At 41.3% G+C, this 25232-nt stretch overlaps 1 protein-coding gene across 1 annotated transcript; it reads right to left on the bottom strand.

The window, feature by feature from the left end:
• Positions 1-3716: 3716 nt before the first annotated feature.
• On the bottom strand, positions 3717-22247 carry LOC104612320 (uncharacterized). Its single transcript, XM_010279708.3, has 6 exons — positions 22062-22247; positions 21907-21946; positions 21706-21786; positions 6091-6277; positions 4721-4988; positions 3717-4033 (listed from the first exon to the last, which is right to left on the bottom strand). Exons 1-6 carry the CDS (start codon positions 22122-22124, stop codon positions 3827-3829), a joined length of 846 nt encoding a protein of 281 aa, XP_010278010.1. The 5' UTR covers positions 22125-22247; the 3' UTR covers positions 3717-3826.
• Positions 22248-25232: the final 2985 nt, after the last annotated feature.

Genomic DNA, 25232 nt, shown 5'->3' on the forward strand with positions numbered 1-25232 from the left:
GAATACGATTCCTAGTTGAAGGGAGAGATAAATTTTTGAAATTCGCCCCTTATTCCGCAATCTTTGGGCATCCATATGATGGATCTCTCATCCCTTCAGCACTCTCCTCACTCCTAGGAAACTTCTTGTTCCTTCTCACATTACCTCCAACTACAGCCCTTTCTGTCCCCTCTAGGCTCCCTCTCTGCAAATCCTTCATTTCCACTTCACCCAAGAGGCTTTTTAAGATTTCCCATATTGTTGTCTCTCTGCAAGTTTCCTCACCCACTTCCCCCCCCCCCCCCCCCTTGTAGACTCACTGTGGCTTTCAGACCAAGGGCTTCCGACTCTTGGTTGGGAAGAGAATCTGGAACAAGAGACACAGAGCGCTCATCAGTATCCAAAACTGTATTAATAGAGTTGAGGGATTTACCTGAGGTAGAGAAGTGAGGAGAGAGCAAAGGCGAAGGAGTGGTAGTCACTTTCTTTTTTGAGAAATTAGAGCACTCTGTCTCCCAGAGTTGGGGGAAGAAAATTCCTGTCGTTGTATCAACACAATGACCCCTTTCTGTACCCAAGTATGTACCTCTCTATGAGGTACCCTTGTTCAACTCTGAGAAGACCCGAGCTACCTCCTTTTCGGCCTCTTGCAAAGCACTAGAACTAAGGGGGCTCAGCCAGATTTGGGTGAAAATCATTCACCCGCTCCTCCCCCTCCTCCTTTCCTTCCCCCACCGAATCCCGTAAGAACAAACAATCTAGGCTAAAAGTATCCCTGTTCTGATGTTTAGAAAGAGCTTCATCTGTCGCACTGCCTAAACTCCCACAGGCTTCTGAACTTTCATCATATTCAGAATCTAAACCGTAGCTTATCCAACCTTGATCAGCCTCTTCCTTCTCTTCTGGTCTGCCTCTCGAATAGCGTGGGTTCGGGCGATCAAGAATGCTGAGTTTTTGCGCGTCGCCGACTGCCCGTCGGACCCAGCACAGAGGCCGGCGTCCTTCTACCTTGCTCGCTAACTTCACCCCTCCACAGTCGAGAGGGCGAGACTTAGACGATGATAGATGAATGTTGCCATCTATCATCGCCCCAAGCCTGCCCCACCTCACGTGATGACTTAAGTTGTCACGTGGGCTTTTAAAACCAAGTGAAGGCTCACCCACTGACCCGACCAGCCCAACCTTTCTTAAAGCCGGTTCAGAGAAAGACTTAGAGCACAAACGACTCTTTCCCATTTTATCCACGTCAGCATAGGACAGGCCACCCTCTTCAAACAACCCCTCTTCAAAAAAAATTGAATTAGAAGCCTTAAAAGGAAAGCTTCGAGACTTGGGGCACCCTTGTGACTGTTCCCCTTCCTCTGTAGTTCGCCCACACGCACCAGGCTTTCCCGCCAATCCCTGAAGGCCACGTGTACACCAACCTGCAAGCTCGTCAGTTCCTTCAACCTCTAGTCGTCTTTCCCAAAGCAAGGCTTCATCTTCTGAAGCTAACCAGACCTTGTACCAAGCACCTTCTGAGAGAACTTTGAAGGCCCGCGGCAAGTTCTCCGGTTTGATCCCAGCAACCTTAAGTTCCACCGCTCTCAAGTTTCTTAAGATAACCTCCAACAGAACTCCACCCAACGCTCTAATAATTTTCCTCAGTATTTGATCATTCCAAAGGTTGAAGGGAAGACCGAGAAGTTTAATCAAAAAGCAGCCGGCACTAGGTTCAACTTCGTTGCAATCTAGAGCCCAATTCTGGACCTAAATCAAACTTCCTTCTACAAGGAAAGTACTGAAGATCAGTTTCTTATCTCCAATATCTAATAAAGCTTTCTTTTCAGCAAAAGGCAGCAACATTACATCTTCATCTAATCCCAACCTCTCTGCAATTACTTCTAAAACTTTCGTCCAATCTTCTATCACCCTTTCTGGCACTAGGACCACCCTCTTCTCCCAACTCCCACTCCCTTCTTCCAAAGCTACTCGTCGGAGGACAGTTGAGCTAGACACCAAAACTTCAAGGTAATGCTTAGAGCAGGGCACCTGATTACACATGACAGAATGAAGACAATCCTTCGAACCAAGGGCTTCTTCTACTCTCCCTTCAACCTCCAAGAGAAAAGCCTGAAGATTAAAAGTGAAAGAAGCCCACCCTCTCCGCTTCATGCCTTCTGGAATACACAACACTTGCCTTTTGTTATTACCAAAGAGTTCGGTAACCATTATGAACCACCCTTTTCCATTCCTTTTTAGCACAGATTTGAACCTCTTGTTCTCACAAGTCAACGAGTTTCTCCAACCTTCTTTCCGTAAGGAATTTACAGTTTCATCTACAAAACCTTTCAACCACACACAGGCCTCCTCTGGTAGGAGAATCGACGCCCTACTCCCTTCTCTGATTTTCAAGAGAGCCTTCCCCTTTGTCCTTCCCTGCTCAAACAGGAAAGATTTGGCTTCAATGATCAACTCCAGTCTCTGTTTCCCCGCCATCTTGTACTTCCTCTCCTCTCCCATACTTCCCTCGTCACTGGATTCTTTCAATTGTTTGCTGAGTTGCCTTCGATGGAGAAGTTCTTGCTGGATAAAACCCTTACAAGACAAAACCTAGTTAGAAGAGATATACATGTGCAAGATTTTACTTGATATAAATGAAGGCAAGGCGAAGACTTCATTCCCCATCCCAACCCCAACCCCAGTTGGAGATCCCTATTGATGCCCTTCTCTGTCCCCATCCCAACCCCATCGACTCGGGTACCCGACAGGGATGGGGATTAATAGGATAACCCTAAACCCTGGTTCAATCAAGATTTGATCCCAAATCAACGTAACAAGCAACTTGAGACCTTACCAACTAGCCAGTTGACATCTTGCTTCTTTTTTTTTCTTTTTTTGGCTGCAAAAAGAACTCTATTGAATAAAAAGATATACACTGAGAGGGAATAAACCCGCTCACACTCACAGCAAAAGCAACTAGCTAGTTGGTACCTTGCTGTGACTGTTATACTCTTTCATAATCATCTGATTCATGACAAGCCTAAAAATTTCCCATCAAGACTGTGCTTATTTACTCATGAAAGAGGCTTAAAGGTTATTAAAACAAAGCTTTGGCAGTAGATACGACTTAGAAGGTGTTTGGTTTCACTTATATTTATGGGTGATAGTTTATTTGTACTTTACTTTAAACATTTATTTATACTTTTTTACCTTAAATGTTTCATGTTTTTGTTGTTTGGTTGGGTTTTACTTTAAATGTTTCATGTTTTTGTTGTTTGGTTGGGTTTTACTTTAAACGCTTTACTATCCACTTCAGATTAATACCCATTAAAGTGTACCATATCAACATTTGGTTTCAAGAAACTTTGAGGCATTGGAGAAAACAAGAACTTGACATTCCCCAAATACCCCAGGCACAAAAATCAAAACACTTCAGTTTTCAACCATTTGTTTGATAAACGGTGAAACCAAACAGTAATTTCATTTTACTTCATATGCAATAAACGCCAACACCTAAATAGCACTGATGTAGTGGCATTTTTTAATAAACACTAAGAACCAAAACCATACTTATTTTGCATATTAAAAAAGTTATAAACCATGGGAACGGATGGGGGAGAAAATTGTTACTGTTAAGTTCGTACTTCGTAGAACGAACACAAAATTCAAAAAAAAAAAAAAGGTCTTGGGCTCTTGGGCTAGAGATTCGTTCATTGAATTTATATGGCCAAAAATGAAAGAATACAAGTCATAAATTCCACCTCTAAAGACTATATTCCATTAACATGGGAAAATACAACATCGAGCCAATGCTCAAAAATCTCGCTCCAATGATAAGTATCCTATTTGAGTTCTCTATGTATGCTCATACTGTAACAGTGAACAAATAGAACTTAAGTACGACAGCCAGAGCCACCTGCAATAAAAAGATCCCAGCCACAATTAAAAACCACCTTTCACCTGCTGACCTGATGTGATTCCGGAGATTGAGGGCAACAAAGGTTGCCGACATGAACCCCGCGACACCCACAATCGCCCACCTAAACACTTCAATAGGTATCACAGACAGACACTGCAGCCAAAATGAAACAAGTTTTTGTCAAAGCCCGGGTGTATCATGAGACTAGATACAATTTAATGATAAATTGGCTTATGAAAAGATTACACAAAAACCTCCACCCTGCTAGAATTATAGGCAGTTGCCACTTGCTAATGACGACTTCACATCTACGCCCCCACAACGTCCCACAGCACATTCTCGCCGTGTATTGAGAACATCTCCTGATGATGACATCATCATTTCTGATACTATCATCAAATGTTCCCAATACATGACAGGGATGTGTTGTGGGACATTGTGGGGCGCAGATCTGAACTCGCTAATGACTGGGTAGGTATCATTTGGCACCCAACAACCCACCAAGCCCCATTTGGGAGTGTGCTTATTGGAATAACCACTTATTTGAGGCCAGGACCACACAAATAAGCACTTATTGGCGTTTGGTAAATAAGTGCTTATTCATGGAAATAAGCCTGTTACAAATAAGCACCTTCTTGGGTGCTTATTTTTAAGCACTTAATACTTTCTGACACATACCCCCACGAGAATACTCTTACTGCTAAATTTATCATTGAGCAGGGTAGCAACAATACTCTCCTGATGTTTTTGACAGAAGTCTGCCGTTCAATTGTGATTTCTATACAAATAATGTTCATTAAAGCAATGATGGATGGTGCAAAATGGCACAGTAGAACTTACCAAGGCAGGAATGAAGACAAAGAGGGAGTATCCATATAGACAAAATAGCTGAACAAGGCCAGATGGTGCTGAGAAGTATTTTAAGATGATATACAGGATAAGAGGAACAATGGTGGCATAGCCGTAAAACAAACCAGCAGACCACGTCACAAGGTTGATATCATAGTTCCACTCTTTCTTCTGCAGCTTGTGTGCTAGATACGTGACAAATGTAGCAATAGATGCCGCTACAAAAATTAAGGTGGTGCATATCCAAAATGGTCCATACCTGTTCGATATTTATAGTAAAGATTATAATGCACACCACTACCATAAGACACATAACAAAAGGAAAATGAGAAACAAAGAGAACATTTCTAAAAATTTTCAAGTTTTAAAAACTCTGAGCAGTGGGAATTTATTAAGAAGAGTGGCAGAGATTGAAAAGAGATCAACATAAAGCTAGAGAAACTTAACAGATTAAATATTCTATTTTTTGTTCTTTTGACGTATTATTTATTACCCCAAACTACCCAACTCCCAAAGACTGAAAAAAATGCCCCCAAACTAAACTCAGTCCAACTCTGTTACCTTTTTTGTCGTATATGAAATCAATCAACTTCAGAATCAGGGTAACCATAAAATTGGACCCCCTTACAGTGGAAAATTACTTTAAGTTACAAGCAGAAACTTGGAAATGAAAATGATGGTTCATATGTAGGTGACAGCATCACAAGTCAGGCTCTTAGAGGTTGAGAGATTGGTCCGTCAATTTTCCATCAAAGATAACCATCTAATCCCAACTTATTGGTTACTTCAAAAATAAAGCCCCAATACCGTTTTTGGTTTTTTTTCGCAAATGCATTATGGATAATACTGATCCATCAGGAATAGGCAAATCTTTCAGGAACAGTAAGGTCAACATCATTCTACTATATTGGGCAGGGATTCAGTGAGACCCAAGATGCTATTACTTCTCCAGGGATTATATTAGCAGTTTCTTTGGGTATCATTGTGATTCTGTTATAGTTAAAGATTGGGTGAAGGGCATACCAATTGGTCTCTGGAGGCTAAACCATAAAATAAGTAGAAGAGGTTGTTGAACTACTGGCTAAACTCCAATAATCCCTTAAGTCAATTTATTGGTCACAGCCGGAACAGTGATCCAGTTTAGCAGACTTTTTTTCTTCCAGACAGGATATCTTTTGTCTATGTTGCAAAAGGGAGCCCTTCACTAGGGCATAAGCTGCCCCTGGTGCTTCATTTTTACGTCAGAGGAGTTGTACGTACTCCAGGCTCATACTTTCTAAGATTTATACAGTTTTACCATATTAATTAAATTAATAAATATGCCATGAAATCTACAGATAAATTACAGTGAGACAACTTACAGGTCTGGGTTGTTAGCAGTCTTTTCAGAAAAACTGGCTTTAAATGGAAAGAGTGAATCCTTAATCCTCTCTAATACATCCGAAGTATCCACATCAAAGTATGGCTTATAAGCTGTGACTGTCAATGCTCGAAACCAACCACTTGGTTGAGATTCATCAGAACCAGAAGCTGGTTTTAAGAATGTATCTACAACAATTCAAAATACAGTCAGAACAATATAACAGAAAAGATATTACAGATATCAAATTATGTTAGCACCAATCAGGATAAAATACTGGAATTAGTTAACTGTCTCACAACCATGCAAAATAATTCTACAATATCAAACAGTGAAAAGAATTTGGTTAGATTCAAAAATTGTTTCAACTACTTGATGTAGAAGATACTTCTCCAGTTTGCAGATGACCCTCTACTTTTTTCTGCAATGCAACTCTTGAGAATGTAACCCATTTGAATTTTATCCTGAGATGGTTTGAGGCTTTAACAGGACTGAGAGTTAATCTTTGCAAAAGTGAGTTAATGGTAGTTGGACAGGAGAGCAGGGCTAAGTTTTGGGCTGATGTTATGGGATGCAAAGCAGGAAAGCTTCCCCCTTCTTATTTGGGGTTGCCACTTGGTGCCTGTTAAAATAATTTAGTTGCTGATGTTAGGGCCTGTTTGGCTAATTAAAGTGTTTATTTATTTCGTTTTTCCTGTTATGTCTGTTATTGTACTCAGGGGCACAAGGGTCTTTTCCCTTGTTATTTCTGCCGCCCTATATATATTAAAATAAAGGCTGGCGCCGCCAGCACTGTTACATTGCAAAACCCTTCTTTCTTCCTTCCTCTCTTCTCTTCCCTTCTCTTCCTCTTAGTTCTGGTCGGCTACACTGTCAAGATGGTATCAGAGCAGGAATTCTGATTAAAGAGAGCAGATCGATCAACCCAGAGAATAGATCGAACAGACTAGCAGAACCTGGGCGCAATAGAAATCTGATTCTGGACTGGAAAAGTAGCTGAAACTGGTAGAGTTCTCTCTGTTTTTCTCTTCTTTACCCTCCTTGGTCACGTGCCAAGTGAAAACCCTATGAGTCTGGGCGGCTGAATGCTGCCGAACCTGTGTAACCCCTGTTTTGTTAGATCGTGTGATCCTGTTCATGTGTTAAGACAACTGTAGGTCAAGGATGACCTGTCTCCTCAATGGTTTGAGTTGACTATAAGTAAGAAGGATCTCTCCTGCTGATTAGCGGCTGTTAGACATTCTGGAATTCTGGTAGGTTGGGACTGTTGAAGCTATACAGGTCTGAAATCTGCCGAGTATTATCTCTGTTCTGTCCGGAATTTGGTACTGTTTGTGCTCAACCTGGTTGTTAAACCCAAGTGTGTGGGTGTGAACTGAGTGGAGCATTGTTTTGTGGAGTAAGGAGGGGTCCTAAGTCCGGTGTTTGGGGCTGATTAACTGCTTGACCATGTCGACTGAGAATTCTGCTACTTCAGAGATTTCAGGGAGCCACAATGGAGTGAGTGGGGGAATGGACATGAGCTTTCCCATGGTTGTTATTCCCTTTGATGGTCTGAATTACCTTGAGTGGTCTAGGGGAATAAAACTCTACATTACTGCTAGTGGAAAAATATGATACATCAATGGGAGAGTGAAGGAACCGAAGTATGGAAGTGCTGAGCATGATAGGTGGAACCAAGAGAACAGCATGGTGATGTCTTGGCTCTTGGTTTCAATGCTGCCACAAGTAAGGAAGACTTTTGTTATGGACACACCAACCAGCAGCACACTGCGGCGCAGTCATAGGCAGCAGCACGCACAGCGGGCCGCCCCAGCCGCATGCACCGCCCGGCAGCGTCGCACAGAAGCCCGGCAACGCACCGCACGCACCGCCTGGCAGCGCGCAGCACGCACCGCCCGGCAGCGCGCACAGCAGCACGCACCGCCCGGCAACGCGCAGCGCGCAGCGCGCACCGCCTGGCAGCACGCACCGCCCGGCAGCGCGCACAGCAGCACGCACCGCCCGGCAACACGCACCGCCCGGCAGCGCGCAGCACGCACCGCGCACACGCCCGGCAGCGGCACCATGAGCCACGCACACGCACCGCACGGCGGCAGCAGCAGAGCGGGGCCCACACGACAGCTCATAGGGGTGGGCCCACCCTTATCTGGACACGTCAAGCCAACTCACCGCCAGCTTACCTTATCCTCATCCCTTATCCTTATCTTTTCTTATCCTTATCTTATCTTAAGAGTGTGTTACCATTAGGAGTAGGTAATTAGGAGTTTGAGTTCAAGTTGGAGTTTGAGTTTAATTAGGAATTCCCTTCTGTAATCTCCTATTTAATGAGCTACGAATTGAAATAAAGGCATTCAGTTTTCGCAGTCAAGAAAGAGAGTGAGGAGAGTTCGGGTGATCTCTTGGACAAATCACCCACGCAATTGCCACCATAGGGTCTGTACTCAAGGGCAAGGGCAAGGGAAGACAGGAGTCTCTCCTAGGGGACCGACCCGTGACGAGATCCTACGCACGGGCCCATAACAACTTTTATGTGGGCTGAAACTGCTTGTGAGATATGGGAACAAGCAAAGTCCACCTATTCAAAGCAGAGACACTATGCCAAGATACATCAACTGCAAGCTAAATCCTCTACTTGCAAGCAGGGGGAGAGGAGTCTCTCGATGTACTATTCTGATTTGACATCAATATGGAAAGAACTTGATCACTATCAGAATGTGAATTGGAAGTGTGATGAAGATGCAAAGGCCTATAAGTCACTTGTATCTCAGCAACGAGTGTTTGCCTTTCTCCTAGGGCTGAATCCATCGTATGAGTCCATCAGGGAGCAGATCTTGGGTAGTAAAGACTTGCCATCAGTTCTGGAGGTGTATGCCTTGGTGCAGTCAGAAGAAAGCAGAAGAAGTGTGATGAATGGTGTAGAAGGGGAGTCAGTTGCCCTAGCTGTCCGGGGAAATTCAGATACAAATGTCGGAGGTGGTTTAAAAAAGGGTGACACTCAGAAAAAATCAGATGATAAGAACAAGCTTTGGTGTACTCACTGCCAGAAGACACGACACACGAAAGATACATGTTGGGATCTCCATGGAAAACCTAAGTGGGCACAGGATTTGGGTAAGAAGTCAGCACCTGATCAGGGCAGGAAACCGAGCCAGCAGAATCAAAGAAGGTATAACTCAGCTAATATGGCATCGACAGAGACTAGTCCTTCGGTAACTCAGGAGAGACATCCCAGTTCTGACCCTAAGGAAGATATTATCAACTCCTTCCGTGAACATTTGAAATTGTATGGTAGGACTCTCTGCTAGATGGATTCTGGGCCTACTCCCTCTACCCCATTTGCGTCTACATCAGGTAATGCCACAACCTTCCATGTGTCATCTCATACTACTGACTCTCCTTGGATTATTGACTCCGGAGCCTCAAATCACATGACCGGTAAGTCAAATTTGTTTCAGACATATAACCTTCTCTCTGGGAGAGATAAGGTAAGACTGGTTGATGGTTCTTTTTCTACCATAGCTGGTTGGGGCACCATACCTCTCCCACTTGGTCTTACTCTTCCTAATGTACTGCACGTTCTAAAATTACCGATTAATTTATTGTCTATTAGTAGTCTGACTCGCTCCTTGAACTGCTCAGTCACTTTTTTTCCGTCTTCATGTGTGTTTCAGGATTTGACCTCAGGGAAGACGATTGGTAGAGGAAGCATGGTGGATGGCCTCTACGTGTTGGAGAATAATGTTGGTCTAATAGCGACAGAGTCCACGAGTTCATCCAGTGAGAGTCAAGCCTATTTATGGCATAGTCGTTTAGGTCATCTTTCTTTTGAGTCGTTAAAAGTTATGTTTCCAAAGTTGTTTGAGTCCTTGTCAGCGAGTCAGTTATAGTGTCAAACTTGTCAATTGAGTAAGCATTGTAGAAGTTCTTTACCTTTACGAAATAAAAGATCTGAATTTCCATTTCATATTGTTTATTCTGATGTTTGGGGCCCTGTTACTCTACCTACTGCGGCTGGCTATAAGTACTTCATTACCTTGATTGATGATTATTCTCGATACACTTGGGTTTACCCTATGTGATCTCAAGATGAAGTGCCACAAATTGTGAAAGATTTTCAACGCATGGTGTTCACTCAGTTCCAAACGGAAATCCATATCTTCCAGTCGGACAATGGGAAGGAATATTTCCATAGTGATCTCACGAAGTTTTTTGCTTCGAGTGGGTCACTTCAGCGAAGCTCTTGTGCCAGGACACCCCAACAAAATGGTGTGGCTGAACGGAAGAACTGTCACCTTCTCGAAGTCGCTCGTGGCTTGTTGATTCATATGAATGTACCAAAACAGTTCTGGATGGATGCAGTCTTGTGTGCGACATATATCATCAATCGCATGCCCTCTCAGCTACTAGAGTATAAGGCCCCACATCAGCTATTGTTCCCTACAACCCCGCTGTCCACAATTCCGATGCGTGTTTTTGGGTGTCATTTTGTCTATAACATGTCCCCTACTCGTGGTAAGCTTGATCCTCGGGCTATTCCTTGTGTCTTTCTTGGTTACCCTTTATCTCAAAAGGGGTATCGTTGCTATGACCCCGCTGCTCGCAAGTACTATGTTTCCATTGATGTCTCATTCTTTGAGAATCAACCTTTTTTCACGGTTTCTCCTCAGGGGGAGAGTAGGGGTGAGGAGAAACAGGCGACAACTCAAATTCAACTACCTCCTGTACCCGATCCTCCTCCATTCCGGGTCTTTCACCGTCGCCATAAGAACCAGCAGAGTTCAAGAGCCGTGGAGCCTGACACTATGCAACCAACATCATCGGATTCACCCGAGGCAGATCCGTCTCATCAGCCAGATACACTTGCTCCCATTGATATATCTGCTCCTTTAAATGTTGATTCACCTGTCACCAATGATCTAGATATTCCTATTGCTAAGAGGAAGGGTGTTAGGTATTGTACCACTAATCATCCTATCTCTAATTTTGTGTCCTATGAGCATGTTTCGCCTTCATACCATGCATTTCTCTCTTCTATGGATAGTGTCCATGTTCCTAAGACTGTGGCAGAAGCTTTGTCAAAACCTGAATGGACAGATGCAATGCAGAAAGAAATTGATACTTTACACAAAAATGGCACTTGGGAGTTGGTAGATCTTCCTGAAGGGAAGGAACCAGTGGGGTACAAGTGGGTGTTCACAGTGAAACACAATGCTGATGGAACTGTTGAAAGGTACAAGGCTAGACTGGTAGCAAGAGGCTTCACACAGGTATATGGAGTGGACTATGCAAAGACGTTTGCTCCAATAGCCAAGATGAACTCTATCAGGATTCTTCTTTCCTTGGCAGCAAATCTTGACTGGGATCTTCACCAATTGGACATCAAAAATGCTTTCTTGAATGGTGACTTGGAAGAGGAAGTATACATGACCCAACCCCCAGGGTTCTGTGCCAAAGGCAGTGAACAAAAGGTGTACAGGTTGAAAAAATCTCTATATGGGTTGAAACAATCACCTCGGGCTTGGTTCAGTAAGTTTCATTTAGCAGTTCAACAGATGGGGTTCAAACAATGCCAGTTAGATCATACTCTATTTGTGAAAAGAGGTGAAGGTAAAATTGCAACCCTTATTGTGTATGTGGATGACATAGTGATCACAGGAGATTGGGAGGTTGAAATCCGGATACTGAAAAAATTCTTAGCCACTAAATTTTAGGTGAAGGATCTAGGCCCCTTACAATACTTCCTTGGAATTGAAGTTGCCCACTCTCACAAGGGCATCTTTATTTCCCAACGGAAGTATGTACTAGATCTACTACAAGATACAGGCAAGTTGGGGGTAAAACCATCTGATTCACCTATTGAACCTAATCACCATCTGGGAGACAGTCAAGGAGAGTTTTTGAAAGATGTAAAGATGTTCCAGAGACTCGTGGGGAGACTTTTGTATTTGTCTATGACCAGGCCAGATATTGCCTATGCAGTGGGTGTCCTTAGTCAATTCATGCACAGCCCTAAGACAACTCACTTTGAGGCTGCAGAAAGGATCTTGAGATATCTCAAGAAGTTTCCTGGAGCTGGTTTGTTATTCCAGAAACACAGTCACTTAAAAGTGGAGGTATATACTGATGCAGATTGGGCAGGAGCAGTCAATGACCGAAAGTCTACCAGTGGGTATTGTGCCTTTGAAGGAGGAAACCTTGTCACATGGAGAAGCAAAAAACAAAGTGTGGGGCTAGTTCCAGTGCTGAAGCAGAGTATAGAGCAATGGCTCATGGGGTTGCGGAAATCATGTGGATAAGAAATCTGTTAGGTGAACTGGGTTTCACAGTAAACAATCCTATGTCACTCTACTGCGACAATAAGGCTGCCATCAATATTGTTGCTAATCCAGTTCTGCATGATAGGACGAAACACATTGAAGTGGACAAGCATTTTATTAGAGAGAAACTTGAAAGTGGAGAAGTGTGTACACCATATGTCAGCTCAGAAGAACAACTTGTAGATATCTTCACCAAAGGTCTCCAACATGTGCGGCACAAAGATTTGTGTGACAAGTTGGGCATGATTGACATCTATGCTCCAACTTGAGGGGGAGTGTTAAAATAATGTTAAAATAATTTAGTTGCTGATGTTAGGGCCTGTTTGGCTAACTAAAGTGTTTATTTATTTCGTTTTTTCCTGTTATGTCTGTTATTGTACTCAAGGGCACAAGGGTCTTTTCCCTTGTTATTTCTGCCGCCCTATATATATTAAAATAAAGGCTGGCACCGCCAGCACTGTTACGTTGCAAAACCCTTCTTTCTTCCTTCCTCTCTTCTCTTCCCTTCTTCTCCTCTTCTCTTCTCTCCTCTTCCTCTTAGTTCTGGTCGGCTACACTGTCAAGAGTGCCAAAGTAACTCTAAGAAGATTTGGGATGTTGTGCTGAAGAGAGTGGAAAAGAAACTAGCCATGTGAAAGTCAAAATCCTTCAAAAGGGGGAAAACTCACACTCCTAAAGAGTGTGTTCTCTTCACTCCCAGTTTATTATCTTTCTCTGTTTCAAGTTCCTGGTTCAGTGCAAAAATGGATTGAAAAGAAAACAAGAAACTTTCTTTGGGCAGGTTGGAAGGATAAATCAAAATTACACTTGGTTAACTGGCAAAAAGCGTGTATGGCATGGAAATTTTGTGGTCTGGGAGTCAGAAATTTAAGGACTACGAATAGAGCTTTGCTTGGAAAATGGTTATGGGGATTCAACAAGGAGGGTTAAGCCTTTGGAGGACTATTGTCAGCAAATATGGTCTCAGCAATGATGGTTGGGATGGAGGTACCCCACCCCTAGGGAGTGTGCTGTCTGGGGGGCTATCCAAAAAATGTTACCTGACTTCCCAAACAGAATTAGATATAAAATTCGCAATGATAGAAAAGTGAAGTTTTCGTCCAACAGGTGGTGTTGAGACTTTCATCTAGAAGTGTTTTTCCCGAATATTTATGAAATATCTCTGAATCGAAATGCTCTAGTAGGAAACTGCTTTTATCAGATCAATAATGAGATGGTGTCAGGACCAACTTTCATAAGGAACTTAAATTATTGGAAAACAGACCAGTTGGTGGAGTTGATTGGTCTGGTGCAAAACATCAAACCCAACCAAGAGAAGCTTATGAGAGGGTGTGGAGATGAGAGGAAGCCATTTTACTGTCAAATCGTTTTACAGTGGTCTGGGAGCTCAACAAGCAGATCCTTACCCGAGGTCTACAATTTCGAATCATCACATTCCATCAAAGGTGGCTTTCTTGGTTTGGACTTTATCAGTTAGAAGGTGTTTAACAATAGATCAGCTGGCAAGGAGAAGAATGTTGTTGGATGATGATCTGTGCTCCTTTTGCAGTGTAAGTGTAAAATCCTCAAACCATATGTTCACCCATTGCAGTTTCTCTCAGACTCTGAAACCTAGCTTTGCAGCATTTAGGGGTGCAGTTCTGTTTCCCAGCCTCAGTGTTGGCTCTGTTTGAAGGTTGCAGAATGCAAGGTTCAAGCAGAAGAGGAAAGGTACTTTGGGGAATATTTCCAGCAGCCGTCACCTGGACAGTATGGAGAAAAAGAAACTCGCAAGTTTTTGAAAACAAGCATTCTGGCTTGGACACTGTAAAAAGCAAGTTAACTTAATGATTTTGTGATTTCTACGTTTAAGTTGACTTTTATGCTTCTTAAGAGTTATTTCTAGCTGTCTTTAATAGGCAACAAGATAAGCTTTGGAAATATAAAACCAATTTTTTATCAGCAAGAAGGAACCGAATTTATTAATAAGTGAGAAACATGTTATATAAGTTACAAATTACAATAAACAGCTGGAAACAAGCCCAAAACAGTTGCTGCCTATGGACCCCCTGCTTGGATAAAGTGCCAGCTATCCCATTTGCAGTCCTTCTAATCCAAGTTAAGGTGGCATTAAGTTCCCTTGCCAAGCTTTCAATTTCCCTCAAGGTATGTCTAAACATCCAAGGAACATTACACCTAGTACTAGTCCAAGAGACAACCAGTTTTGAATCCCCCTCAACCTCCAAGTTTTTGAAATTTGCTTGCTTAGCAAGCTTTAAACCTTGTAGTAGCGCCAGCAGCTCAACCTTTAGTCTGTGTTTGGTTTGAAGGAAAAAGTAGGGAAAAGAAGGGAAATGTAGGGAAACCTTTACAAATCTTGTATAGGTTTCCCTACATTTCCCTTCCTTTCCCTATGTTTTTCTTCAAACCAAAAATAGCCTTAGTGAATCACCTACTCCCAAAGGTCCCAAATACATAGCCAAGTAGCCAACACTTTGCTTGAGGAATCTCTGAACACACCACCAATACCTGCCAATCCTAGGTTCCCTATAGAGCTTCTATCAAAGTTTAGTTTGATTTTATTGCTTGCTAGAGGCTTCCAATCCATCACCTTCCTTTCTATCACTTTGGATGAGTGAGCTACTTCATTCCAAGCCCTTAGTATATCAATTACTGTAAGTAAGAGATCAAGTGTGCTACTCTTCTTGCATTCCTTTCTTCCCAAACAGTCCACACCACTGCCACCCTCACTGTCTTCCACATAATTCTTCCTCTCTTCTTTGGCTGCCTTAGAAAATCTGGGTTGAAAAGACTCACTACATCCTGAGTAGTAGTCCACCTACACCCAAAGAGAGAACAAATAGATTTCACACACAAAGACAACAATAGGACAAGAGATCAATAAATAGGGTAGGGATCCTCCATTTGCAAAATGAAGAAAGCACACATGAGGGGAGAGGCATTTATATGGCCTCCTCTTTTGAAGCATATCACAAGTGTTCACTTTCCCAAGAAAAAGTGAAAAACCTCCCAACAGTGCCTGGACTTAGGGTGGAATGGGCTTGCTCCAAATCTCTTTCACTGGAAAGTTCTCCCCCCTACAAGAGATTGCACAAGCCTATTGTAGAAAGAGGCACAAGTGTAAAAACCATCAGAAGAGGTGGACCAAATTCTAGTGTCCTCCACAGTTTGAACTAAGATAGATGTCTTAAGCTTGTCTAACAAGTGCATAAGGGCCTCACACTCATTATCCCTCAACCTCAACCCTCTTCTAAAACCAAATTCCCAACTCAAACCAGAAGGAGAAAAGGTAACAAACCTTGAAATGGGTCGAAACCTATATAGTCAGACATTGAATAGAGGTCGGGGAAAAGAAAGCTGAAGGGAGTATCCGCCAACCAAAGGTCTTCCCAAAATAGAACCCTAGAACCACAACCCACATCATATCTAATAAAGGATGGATATACCTCTCGTATTGCTTTCCGAGGGAGGTTGAAGTTGAAGAAGGGGCAACTGTTGCATCCCTGCCATTATTCATCAGCCCATGAATGCTCTCAATGACCTACAGTTGGTCTCTCTCCAATGGAAACCTCCAAAGCCACTTTTTTTTTTGATGAATAATAATAAGTTTATTGATTCAGAAGCAACTTAGAGTGAGTTCATACATCATCCCAGTGAGAGGCGCGAGCTGCAGCCCCTCCTTGAAACTTACAAGTAAACTAGGAAAGAAAAACAAGAATCACAACTGAGCCCAAAATAATTCTTCCCTATTTACCCCTTGCTTAGCTAACACATCTGACAAGGTATTTGCTGATCTCCCCACCCACTGTACAGTGACCAACATATTCCTTGTCAACCAACTAAATTTCTTCATTTCATTCTTGTATCGCCACATAGCCTCTTCAGAATTTTTCAACCAACCCACCACCACTTTGGAATCCCCCCTCTCCTCCTCACCCCACCACTCCTTCACTTTTTTCACAAAATCTGGATGGGTAAGCCACATATTTTCGAATCTAAAAGGTTTGGGTCCTATAGGAAAAGACTCAGTTCCTATTTGGACTTTCCTAGCAAAGAATTTTTTCTATGAATTAGATTCCCAATTTCTAGTCTCCCCCTTCTCTTTTGCTTTGGTAACTTGTTCCCACTTTACTAGAGGTCCCTTTGTCCGTCCCCAGGTTCCCAAAGAAAGTCCCTCATAGATTTCTCTAGTTATCCTATGGTCGTAGTTGGAATCTTGAAGGTTGAAAGGAAATAGACTGATAGGTTTACTAGGTTTGCTCTAATTAAAGTTATTCTCCCACCTAAAGATAAGTAGTTCCTTTTCTGTAAAGCCAGCTTCTTAGTGAACCTTTCTAGTTTCTACCACCGATTTCCAAAAAAATATGATCGTGGGTCCCCCCCAGAGGTAGTCCTAGATATTCCAATGGCCATTGTTTTACCTCACACCCTAGAATCCTAGTCAGCACTCTTAGCTCTTCTTCTTCCACTTTAATCCCTGCTATACAACTCTTTCCACAATTCACCTTCAACTTAGAAACATATTTGAAGGAATGTATGAGCTCTCTTAGATTTCTTATGATTTCTTGGTTGCCTTGCCTCCCTCACAAAAGAAAACGATGGCATCCACAAACTACAAATGTGTGTCTACCACCTCTAGCCTCTCGACCCTCCAACCTCTAAGCAAATTCATATGATCAGCCTTCAAAATCATCCTATTAAGAAATTCTGCAATTAAGGTGAAAAGGAAAGGAAATAAAGGATTCCCCTATCTCAACCTTCTCTTTGCTAGAAATAAATCTCTTGCCACCCCGTTTATTAGGATTGAATAATGCACTAAGCTTAAGCAACCTTTTATCTACATCCTCCATCTCTTTTCGAAACCAACTCTCTCTAGTATTTTAAGGGGGAACTGCCAATCAACAAAATCATAGGCTTTCTCTAGATCCAACTTACACACTAGCCCCCAACCCCTCATTTTCCTATTCTCTAATACACATTCATTTGCCACCAAAATTTGATCAATAATCTGTCTCCCTTCAGCAAAGGCTCCTTGATATTGTGAGCTTGCCAAAGGTAGTACCTTCTTCACCCTCCCAACTAAAACTTCTACTATAATTTTATAGAGACTTCCCATTAGGCTTATTGGTTAGAAATCCTTTGGTATTTTTGCCTCCTTAGGGATTAGGACAATAAATGTTGAGTTCATCCATTGGGAGATTTCCCCTTCAAAATAGAACTCATTGAAGACTTCCAACAAATCTCCCTTGATAAAGTCCCAAAACTCTTGATAAAAGGCCATGGAGAAACCATCTGGTCCTGGAGCTTTTGACCTTTCCATCAAAAAAACCTCTCTAATTTTTTCAAAGATAAAGGCATTCTTCAAGGCTTCTGCCAGGCTGTAGGCACTTTATCCCACTCAAGATCTAGAAAGGCAAAGCTCCTCTCCCCTAAGCTCAAAAAATACCCTTAAAATGGTCTACGAACACCTTATCTCCTCCCTAGTTAACATTTGTCGATCCACTTCTAATCTAGCAATTTGGTTTTATTTCCTTCTACTATTGGCTAAAGAATGAAAGAATTTTGTATTACCATTCCCTTCCAAGAGCCATTTACACCTAGATTTTTGTCTCCAAGAAATTTCATCCTTCCTTGGAACTTCTTCCAACTCACACTTCAGACTCCACCTTTCCTCCCCACTAAAAATCCCAAGTGTTTCCTTCTTATCCAATTCTTCTATCCTTGAGGTAATTCTTTCCTGAGACTCCTCCACTTTTCCAAAAAGATCTTTGTTCCAACATTTTATCTTCCCCTTTAACCTCTTCAAGTCCTTGAGCCCTTGTAGTCTATTTCTTGCCACAACACAAAACAAAAACAAGCAAACCCTAAAATTATCACTTCTTAGGACATATAAGGAGAGCACACAACACAAAAACAAAAACAAGCAAACCCCAAAAACAAATGAGACCCATACCAAAAGAAGTCATGGGGGATTATATCTTTTTTAATCACTAAGCTAGGGGGATTATATCCACGACATGAAGTAACAAGGAGTTAAAGGTAGGCAATGCATTCTCAATTCTGGTGAAAATAAATCTAGTTTAGTCTTATAAAGCCTTAGATGTTTGTCATGGAATTAGAGTGCCTTATTGGGATTCACTTGGCTTTGTATTAGTTTATATAAGTAGGAAATTCTAATAGAGAAAGATAAATTGATCCACTACTGATCAAAAGAGGAATATTTACTTGACTAAAGTCCAGTTTTATTTGCACTGCTGTTAGAGCTTGCTTGAAGGACTCTTTTCTCTTACATATTCAAAAGCAGTAGGCCAATATCGTACATGAGAAAATTCTGCCGTCCTGTGTGGTCGCCACCAGGAAGTGGACTTATAAAGCTAAACTTTGATGGAAGTACTGAGGGAAATCCAGGTCCATCAGGTGTAGGAGGGGGTTTCAGAGATGAGGATGGGAAGGTACTCGCTTTGTATTCAGGTTCCATTGGGTTTGGAGACTCTCTCAAAGCTGATGTCTATGCAGTACTGGAGGGTATAAGGAAGTCTAAGGAACTGAATATACAAAAGTTAGTCATTGAAGGGGACTCAAAGCTGGTCTTATGTTGATTACAAGAAGGTAGTGAACTTTGGAAATATGCTAATGAGAGGGCTGTTCTGTAACTTTTATCTTTGGAGTGCTGTAATTCTTTTAATCTAATGAATTCCAGTTATTAATTATATATATAATATATATATATATGTATATTGTACATGAGAAAAATGTGCACTACTACATGAACTAGAAACAAGCAACTCCCCTACAACAGAAAGCTACCAGCACACACACACATCAGCTTTGGAGTTATCTCCCTATGAATTCATCTAGCCTGAGCACTCAAACTTTCCAAGCTTTCCAGTTTCCAGACTTCCTTTAAGTATGTGTGCTTGAGCCCCACTTCTTGATACCACTGTGGCATTGAAGAGTCAATTTCAATGGCAAACAATGAGGCTTGCTTGATTGATAATGTGATCCCCATTATATGAGGCCTAACTTCTGCTTCTTTAGAATCTGCATTGTCAATGGGGCTACTAAAAACCAAAAATATGCATCTGTCTGCCTTGAGAATAATTTTTCATATCCCAGCTGGACCTGGATTGTTTCATCTACAACAACCCCATTTAGTCTTTAACTAGCTAATGACTGACCACACTACTCTTCCCCCAACATGCCTATATCACAATAAGAATCCATAATCACCCTCTGTAACCAACTGCCAACCCCCATAGATCTCAACTCAAATCCCCCCAAAAGTGCTAAATATAATGCTAAACCATCACTTTATAATTCAATCCCTATTAATCCTATACTCTTTCCAGCTATGCACAGAAGAACAGTGATTCCATTATCTAACTTGTCAAATCATTCTAGAAGATCTTCTGATTCTTTTCAGAAGATTGAATGCAAGTGATAATTTGATAGGGTAGGTGGTTGCACAAAATTTTATGATTGCATTCTGTGGCATAGAAACTACAGCAGGAGATAAAGTTAGATGAACACACAATTTGTACATTTTTGCTTGTCAAGACAGTTAATGTGGAAAAGAAGCATAGCGAAAATGGCCTCGAAATTTTCTTTTGGAATTTTTTTTCCTTTCTGAAGAAGAAATCAAGAGAAGAAAGAAGCCAAGGTCATTGTCATCACTACCCAAACCACTCAATCCTTTCTTCCATTCCGAACCCTCTTTCTTCTTCAAGCTTTTTTCCCAATTCTCTTTCAACAAGCCCTATCCCTTGGCCTCCCTTATCAATCACCAACCAAGCAGCTGCAATTCCTAGATATGACCAACGACATGGTGATAATGAAAATTACATAGATAAAAAAAGAATAACCAAAAAAGGAAAGGAAGACATAATACCTAACCCAAGTTTTAATGCAATTTGTCCACCAAAAGCAGCATTAATTCACTGGCTTGGGAAATAAGAATATAACTATTTGTAGAAACACAATGCCCTCTTGACAGATAAAGATTAAAAAGCCCAACTTACATTATAATAAAATAAAATAGAAAAGAAAATATCTTCTCAATTTAAAAATGGACTAGCTGTGGCAGATCTTCTCTTGATTTTGAAGAGTGACTTAGGATCCAACAAGATCTGAAAAATGGCCATTGATCTGCTATACTGAAGTTTTTCCAAATTGATAGGAAGATGAAGATATCCATAAAATTCCTTGTAAGAAAATGTAAGTTTAAGCTAGACACATGTAACTTTATAACCACTCTCAGCAACATTGGCATTTCTTAATTGCAAGACATAACCCCTTATACCAGGTGCATTTTCCATAAAGTTTAAACTACACAAGTAAAGGTGAAGCAAAGCACATAGAGGGAGAAAGCAGTAGTTTCAGCCCAGAGTATTTAGAAACAAATTCATATCCTTATAATATAATATGAGTTATTTTGAAGAAACTGTTGGACTATCTGACACCAACACAAATTAGGATGAGGTACAGAATAGTTCCGAGTGCTAAAAAATAGTGGAATTGTGGTAGTTGTCTATGAGAGGACAATGCTAAATATGTACAACTGCAAAGCATTAGTTACAAGTCAGCATTCTCATGTTTGACACATAACAGCAGTTCAAGAAACCAAAAAATAAAAGAGACTTATCAAAGTGATCCACGGTTCTTGCATAACCAATCCAAAGCCCTTATCTTAGCACGTTCATGACCAATTTAGACAACCACCTTGACGAACCAATTTAGGTAGATCTGCCCACCCAGGATCTTGTGCAATGTGCAGAGTTCAACGACTAACCACTAGATTGTGGAGTTACATGTATACATAAAAGTTTTGAAATTTTTAAAGGTTAATTGAACGGCGAGTAACCAATAAAGCATCTAAGCATCTTATTATCCAAGTTCGGAGTTCCTTATTTCGAGTTTTTTTTTTTTTTTTGTGGGGGGGAGGGGGGTATTGCTGCGAATACGCACGACCGAAGCTCAAAACCACCCATATTACAACGCAGCTGATTGAATTTGAATGAGAAACAAAGTGCGTGCGTCATCCTAGAGGGTCAAACCAACTATTCCTATAGATCTACACATCCGGATACAACTAGAGAACCCGCAAATGAATCAAGGAATCATCAAACGTTTATTTAGATAATTAAATGAAGAATTGGATCTCTTTTGTAATTTTGGATTCTGGTCTTCATGAGGATCAATGAACAAGAATTACACATAATCTCTCCAAAGAGTAAAGAGTTCAGCTAAAGAAAAACAAGTAAGGACTTTTATATTCATCGAAGAAGTGAAATGCGCACCATCAGCATCGCGAGGCGGCTGAAATCCACCGGTGATCTTCCCCTGTGCTTGGGAAGGTGGAAACGTCTGAAGATTCGACTCTGCATCCACGTATCATAACTATAAATATATAATAAAAAATAATTACAGATAACGGAGAAAATTTCGCGTAGACAAATTCAAGGAAAAGAGAAAGAAGATTGCGAGACCGTAACCCTAACCTGCGAATTTGACGGTCACATGAGCAGGATCTGAAGCCGCCTGCAAATAGAAGAAAATCGGTAAGCGAGATCTGAAGATTTTTTAGGAACAACACGTGGAAGGCTAAAGAAGAACCGAGTAGAGAATTGCGTGGCTAAAATGGAGGATGAATTACAAGTACTGATCCAGAAATTTTCTCGTTGTCCTTGTCGAGACTGGTATAGCCGCCGGACATCATCTTTTCCCTCCTACAGCAAATCGCGGGAAATCAAATCCCTCTTCTGCTTCTTTCTTCTCAGAGACCTTACTGATAGGCGAAAAGCAAGCGTCAATGAAGCAATTTTACTCTCTCTTAGTTGATGCCACAGTAACACTCGTAATACGCGTGATGGACTGAGATTGACCCAGTACCTTCCGGTAATCCGGTTACCTTAGACACGTTGGATGGGTGCATCTATCGTCTATCGCCATCTCTTCTTCTCGATACGACATACGAGGGCGGAGTGTTCATTCAAAAACCGAAAAACCGAACGACCGACGAAACCGATTCAAAAAATCCGGTTAACCGAACAGTAATTTCGGTTTGCTATTTTTGAAAAATGGAAGATATCAGTAATATGAAAAAACGGCAGTTAAATATTTTATATTATCTATATATTATAAAGAAATATATATTTATAAAATACTTTATAAACAAAGAAATCCAAAAAAAAGTTGAAGAACCGAATGGATCGAAAATCAAACCGATCAACCGTTAACCAATTGATTTCAGTTTGATTTTGGTTCATGGTTTAAAAAAAAAAACGATGGTACCGACTTGATTCTATGATTTCAGGGTATATGCATAGAGCGTTTTTTCGGATGAAAAGGGTAAAATAGTAATTGCCCCTATTTCCTTTTGACCAAAATATAGACATGGGCATAAATGGGTTAACGTGTCTAAGGGTGTAAATCGGATCATGCCGCCCATGGCGCAACACAACATGGCATGACAGCACGTGGGTTGTGCCAAGTCCAACATGCCACTTGCGGCATGGCCCGCAGGCCCGTAATCAACAGAGTTTGGCCCGTGCTTGATCCCGAATGGCTAGTTTAAACTTTTTGGAGGGTTTTATAAAGAATTACCCATTAATAGCCATAAACAACTATATAGGGGGTATTTATGTATTTTTGTTTTATGAGAGAAAGAATGACACATATGCCACCCAACAACTATATAATAGCTACTTTGGGGGCATTTTGGGTAAAGTGATAAATAACTTTACAATGATCAAAATAATCCTCTATATAACTAAAAATAACTAGTTTTTATAATATTTTAGGCAATTGAATTATTTTCAATTCCTATAAATAGCCTTATCCTCGACCATTATGATCACGCAAATTCAACAATTCTCCTGATATCTTCTCTAGCTCTCGTACTCTCTCAAGTCTCAATCTCTTATGCATTCTATAATTCTCCAATTCTCAACTTTATTGAAGTTTCTTCAAGAAAAAATGCTTGCTTAACAGTTCAAATATCTCAAGTTAGCAAATTGGGAGGCTTGGACTCTTAGAGTTTAAATGTTTCAATTGTTGAAATCAAGTTGGGATTTTGAACCGACAATCCGGATAAGTGCAATTAAATTAATTTTTATTGTTTTTTGAATTAAAAAAAAATGATGGCTCCTCCCAAAACCAATTCCCCAACGTGTTCAATGTCAACGATATTCAGTCACAACATGATAGTATTAGCATCGATATGGATGTTGTTGATATTCACAGAACTTTCACCCACAATACTGATACTAAGGAAAATAAAATGAATGTCACTAAGTTGATTAGCCTAGCCCAATTTGGAAAAAAAATTAAAGTATAGGAGGTTTAGGGGAAGGGAAAAATAACTATTTGCCAAAAATGTAGAAAAAAAAAAGCTTTAGCTATGACACTTTTAAACATTCTCAAGAAAAAAAAAATATGAGACAATAATACCAAAATGCATTATACATGCTGAACAACCATTTTTGTTAGATGAAGATATTAAACTTGAAAAATGGTTATGTAACAATTTAAAAAAGTTTATGTGAATACTATTAGGTTAAATGCTTTAATTTTTTTATCCATATAAACAAAATTTAATTTATATTTTATCAAATCTAAAGTTGCAATTATTTTTAAATATGGACTTCTAAATTTAACATAAGTTATAGTTGTGTTATCCGTCATTTTATTGATAAAAAATGGCTTTTAAATATAAGTTTTACTAGCTTGAATGGCCACACATTGGCCCATCTATTGTTGTTGATGAGGGCGGATTTAGCCCTCCAATGACATTATGGCACCTGGCACCTCAGAACAAATAGGTGACACCCAGGACCACTTTGGCAACAACTTGCCTTTGCTAAGTTGATGGTGTCCCACTAGGCGTAGCCTGGCACAGGCGCAGCCTGGCCCAGGCACCGACCTAGCGACCTGACACAAGCGCCAACCTGACAATCCCGAGGAGCTCACCACCGTACCCCGCATTTTATGGGATTGTGACTTGTAATGGCTATATTAATTCACCCACTCCGCGAGTCAGACAGAAATGGGCAACCTTACCAGTTGGTGGTTTTATCCCCACCTAACACGAAAGCAGGTCCCATCACAGCGGGTATCCAAGAACTGCTCCACCTAACCCACGAGGACTCCAATATATAAAGACCTCACCCCCCCAAGGGCAAAAGGAGGATGGTAACCCCTGTTCTCTAGCTCTCTCATTCTCTAATATCATTCTTAGCTCGCTACTAAGTGCTGACTTAGCCATCGGAGTGACCTCACCAGGTAAACACCCTCGGGTTTTCTGATTCAGTTCTCGCAGGTCCCTCAGCTCCCGCCGTCTACATGGATGAGCAGATCATCTCCTACAGGGAGGAGGGGTCCCTCAGCCCCCGCCGTCTACAAAGATGAGCTGATCATCTCCTACAGGGAGCAGTTGGGTTTCACCACCAAGCAGCTCATCAAGGTAGCTCACCACAAGGCAGTTCACCACCAAGGAGCTCCACTTCAGCCTCTGAGTCACAGGCCACTTGGGAGCAGACCAAACGACAAGGTACTTAGCCAAAAAAATCAATACGTGACCAGAAATGGTTACATCAATTGGCGTCGTCTGTGGAAACGCTACAAAAAGCTAAGTTCTCATCCTACAAAAAGCTAAGTCCTCACTTTTTAGAAACTGAAGCTCTCGCTTTACAGTTCCCTTTTTTTTATGAACTCAAAGACTATGCAGGGAGCTAACAAACTAAGTAGCTCTAAGGCGCCCACCTGACGCGGCCTGGCACATGCGCCGACCTGTCGCGATCTGGCATGGGCAAAGTCAACAGGAGTG

Source organism: Nelumbo nucifera, chromosome 4 (genome assembly GCF_055504915.1).
Source record: "Nelumbo nucifera cultivar China Antique chromosome 4, China Antique-T2T, whole genome shotgun sequence".
Taxonomy (NCBI): Eukaryota; Viridiplantae; Streptophyta; class Magnoliopsida; order Proteales; family Nelumbonaceae; genus Nelumbo; species Nelumbo nucifera.